Here is a 4,400-nt window from a genome sequence, read left to right on the forward strand (position 1 = left end):
GATACATATGTTTTCTTGTCCGTAGATAACTAGATATTGATCGTGTGTACAAGGATGCAATAAGCTCTGCAATGCTACGGTATTTAACAGTAATATATCGGCTAAATAGGCTATGCTGATTGGCACTAAAGTTGAGCTAGCACCGCTTGATTATGTTACATATAATCGCCAAGATCTTGTCAACGGCGTCATCTCTTTCATGTGCTTTAATGCATCACATAAGTCGTGTCTCGACAGCAAAATTGTAGGAGTAACCGGTCCTGATTGCACAACCTTTTGAATAAGAGTAGGACCAGGTAGATTAAGAAGTTCGCTGACGGGAAGAGTTGGATTGTGTGATACCACCATTCAATTGCGCCATTCTTTTGTTTTTAGGAGGAAACGACAGGAGAGGCTTCTACTGCATTTAATTAACAAAAGATATTAATGTTACATATTTACAAGAGGGGTGCCACTTGTTTGTTGTTTTGCCTCAGTTGCTCTTAACGCGTTCCTACCTTCTGTCATGCGATGCCAAAGGCGTTCCAGGAGGCGTTGCGCATGATGGAACGTTGGCGAGTCACAGGTGCACCACGTCATCATGGCCTCCAACAGTACCACATGGTACGTTGAGGTTCACGCATCATTAACAAGTTGAAGATGAAGTTGTGTGAGTCATAAATTGGAGTGGCTCGTGATTCTGTATGTTAGCCCTTCCTTGTAGGTGCTTCTCAAGCTGGAGGACAACATATTAGTCAAGACATTAGGGATCCTCATTGATGTTTTATCTCTCGTCTGCACTTATTTTGTTTGCTCCAATTCTATATATTCTCACGAGTAGATGAGGTGTAAGCATGTGCAATGTAGTTCCTTTTTCTACATATGGTGATTGATTTCTTCTTTGGTAACCCAACTAACGGATGGTAATCAATCTTCAAATACCAAAACCAAACATACAAGGCAACAATCAATTCACGTATCACAATCAGATTCTTCTTTAGTACCCAGCTTAAATCACGGATGGTAATCAATCTCCAAACAAAGGAAATAATCGCCGTCGTTTACCTCTCGCCAATGTTACATAAAAATAACGCTGAGAATTTAGATGTATTGTTTGTCATGGAGCTGTGGCTGGCCGATTTACATGAAATTAATTCCCTCAGTTGTGGTGGCAAATATAATACACATAATCCATATTGTTATGCACTAGCGCGTGTGCATGTGAAATAGATAGATTATGGTCCCGTACCCAATAAGATGGATATGTGTGTGTGTTAGAGAGAGAGAGAGAGAGAGAGAGAGAGAGGGAGCGAGAGTGAGGAAAAGGGAGGGAGAGAGTCTGTGTGTGTGAGAATTTGATGGTAAAAAAGGTCGCCAATGTCACTTGATATGTATGAGAATATTAAATGTAATATTAACATAATTGATATTGAACTCTTAAAGTTAATGTGGTCCCGTACCCAATAAGATAGATATGTTTGTGTGTTAGAGAGAGAGGGGGAGAGGGGGGGAGAGAGTGAGGAAGAGGGAGGCGAGAGTGTGTGTGTGAGAATCTGATGGTAAAAAATGTCGTCAATGTCATTTGATATGTATGAGAATATTAAATGTAATATTAACATAATTAATATTGAACTCTTAAAGTTAATGTGGCCCCATTGCAACGCACGGGCGTTCTTCTAGTAAAGATATAGATATGGTACTCCTTTGCGCACTCTCGAAAAAAAAATTGCCCCTTAAATCTTCCACTTTCTCTCAGACATTCACGGTGGACATGGCAACCATGCGCAAACAAGCACACAATTATTCACGAGGGCCAGGGTTAAAACGAACCGGATGGCAAAGCGTCCGGTCACGATAGCCACGTAGCTTCCATGTTCTAGCAACACGGGTGAATAAACACAAGCAACAATTTTATTAGGGAAACAAGCAACAGTTTTATTCGGTCGCTGCATCGGCCATCTCCTGACCAACATTTTCCCCCATGTTTCTTCACGCCTCCAGCTTGTCCATCCAGATGATGCACCTGAGGCTCTTCCCCTGCAGGAGCAGGTCGAAGGCCGTGTTTATCTCCTGCAGGCCCACTTCGTGCGTGATCAGCTTCTCCAGCTCCAGCTCCTGCATCCATCCACACAAAACACATTTTTCAGCTCCTGAACTCGTGTAAACAATGGGCGTCTGCTCAGAACCCACGAGATATCATATCATATGACCTTGTTCAAGCATTTCTCGGCGAGGATGGGGATGTCGGTCTTGGGCTTGATGCCCCCGAAGAGCGACCCCATGACGCACTTGCCGAAGAGGAACTCGATGGACGGCAGGCTGATCGGCTTCCCGTCCTTCTCCAACCCCAGGATCACCGTCTTGCCGTTCCCCTGCCACACACAACACAACACGTTACATGAATGGCCGTGTTTTGATCGCTCGAAAGCGACGCCGGTGGTAGGATCTGGAGGACCTGCTTGGCGCTTCTGAACGCCTCGGTCATGACGGACGCGGCGCCGATGCACTCGAAGCAGTAGTCGGCGCCGCCGCCGGTCATCTCGATGATCACCTGAAGTTAGTTAAGAAGCAGAATGAGAACGACTGAACAAGCATCCGTTGAGCTCAGATGCCAAATCCTTCTTACCTGGCTGAGTGGGCTCTCGCCGAGTTTTGACGGGTTCACGAAATCTGTCACGCCGAATTTTTTGCCTGCAGCAGGAGTAGATAGCATTTGAAAATCAACCAAATGTTTTCTCCGTGTCTCGTTACTCTGAGAAAAGAAGACTTGCCGAGTTCTTCTTTGTCAGGGTTCAGATCAACACCGATGATCTTCTTGGCTCCGCACATCTTCGCACCTTGCGCCACCTGACCGCCCAAAAGTTGTTTATTACAGCAGGTTTCAGCACCAACCAACTGAAATCTAACCGCTTGCTATTTATCAGACGGAGCAGCAGCAGCCTGCGTCACAGCGCCAGCTTACCGACAATCCCACCGCTCCCAGCCCGAAGATGACCACCGACGATCCTGGCTGCACCTTGGCCAACTTCCACGCAGCTCCGACCCCTGCATCAGCAATGCAATGTAAGAGTTCATTTTCTTTACTCCATCATTCTATCAGTGCTAGCTAGATAATCTTTGTGAGGCAGGCTCACCGGTGCCGGCGCCGCAGCCGAGGAGGCAGGCGAGTTTGGGCGGCACCGCGGGGTCGACCTTGACGACCTGGTTGACGTCGACGACGGTGTACTGGCTGAAGCTGGACACGGCGAGGAAGTCGTGCAGCGGCTCCCCCTGGCTGTCCCTGAAGCGGGTGGTGCCGTCGCGGCGCATCCCGGGGCCGACGACGAACGGCAGCGCGGAGCACATGTTGCTCCCCGCCGACGCGCAGCCGCCGCAGGAGTCGCACTGCCCCAGGAACGTCGGCACCACCGTGTCCCCCACCGCGAACCCCTCCACGTGCTCCCCGAGGCTCTCCACCACCCTGCAACGCAGCACCGTCCAATCTTATAACACATTCGCCGTCGTCGTCCCCGGCCGCCTTCACGAGCTCGTCGGCAGCAGGATCTGAGGAGCTTACCCGTACGCCTCGTGGCCTAAGATCCTTGGGAACACGGGCGGGAGCGGGAAGTCTTCCTACCAAATCGGAAGTACGTATCTGAGTTAGCAAATACGTACTGCTTCTGAATCTTTGGACGTGGGCGTGTACTGCGAGCGTACCTTGCCGCGCCAGAAGGTGATGTCGGTGTGGCAGAGGGAGGTGCAGATGACCTTCATGCGGATCTCGTACGCCTTGGGCGGATCCACGACGATGTCCTCGATGACGAGCGGCGCGCCCTTGGCTCTGCTCACCGCCGCTGTTTGCGTTTGGCGTCATCATGGGATAGGTAAACGCATCTTCCTTGCTTCAAGTGAAAAAAAAAAGATGCTAGCTCGAGCAGTGCATGCATGAAGAGTCTCAGAATTAATTACCTTTGCAACGGATGGGGGCGGCGAGGCTCTGATCCGCCATTGAGACCGGAGTCCGGAGAAGATGGCTGGCCACAGGAGCACTACGGAGCAAGGTCTGAGAGTGACGATATTCCCCTACCTAGCTGGTAGCAGCACTATTTATAGGCACGCCGGCCGAGAGTGCGGTGGATCAAAATGGATAGCCGTCGAATTCAGTTATTATTATTCTCTTTTCTGAGGGCTAGTTATTATTACTCTCTGCTGTCAATTGTCAACTCTTTTATTCTTCTCGGCCCAAGGCGGCAAATTGACGAAGACAGCCCATGATCATCCAACAGAAAATGGGAAAAAAGGCCGTCTGAATTCTGCACCACATCGAGACTGCATTAATTCCATTTTTTTTTCAACCTTACCATTAAGCACGAAGGAGGCTGCTGTGTTAATTGCTTGATTGCGAGAACGAACTACATCTCCGCTGTACGAGTGCAGTGCTT

General features: G+C 48.9%; 1 protein-coding gene across 2 annotated transcripts; it reads right to left on the reverse strand.

Annotated features, from left to right (window-relative positions):
* Positions 1–1,691: 1,691 nt before the first annotated feature.
* On the reverse strand, positions 1,692–4,106 carry LOC123093449 (alcohol dehydrogenase-like 2). 2 transcript variants are annotated; one of them, XM_044515422.1, is made up of 10 exons: positions 3,928–4,106; positions 3,676–3,812; positions 3,536–3,591; positions 3,114–3,439; positions 2,942–3,024; positions 2,751–2,826; positions 2,606–2,670; positions 2,435–2,530; positions 2,190–2,351; positions 1,692–2,094 (listed from the first exon to the last, which is right to left on the reverse strand). In XM_044515422.1, exons 1-10 carry the CDS (start codon positions 3,965–3,967, stop codon positions 1,969–1,971), a joined length of 1,167 nt encoding a protein of 388 aa, XP_044371357.1. In that variant the 5' UTR covers positions 3,968–4,106; the 3' UTR covers positions 1,692–1,968. The 2 variants fall into 2 exon arrangements, with proteins under 2 accessions (XP_044371357.1, XP_044371356.1); XM_044515421.1 differs by having other exon boundaries at positions 2,606–2,668; positions 2,748–2,826.
* Positions 4,107–4,400: the final 294 nt, after the last annotated feature.

This window comes from Triticum aestivum, chromosome 4B (assembly GCF_018294505.1).
Source record: "Triticum aestivum cultivar Chinese Spring chromosome 4B, IWGSC CS RefSeq v2.1, whole genome shotgun sequence".
Lineage (NCBI taxonomy): Eukaryota > Viridiplantae > Streptophyta > Magnoliopsida > Poales > Poaceae > Triticum > Triticum aestivum.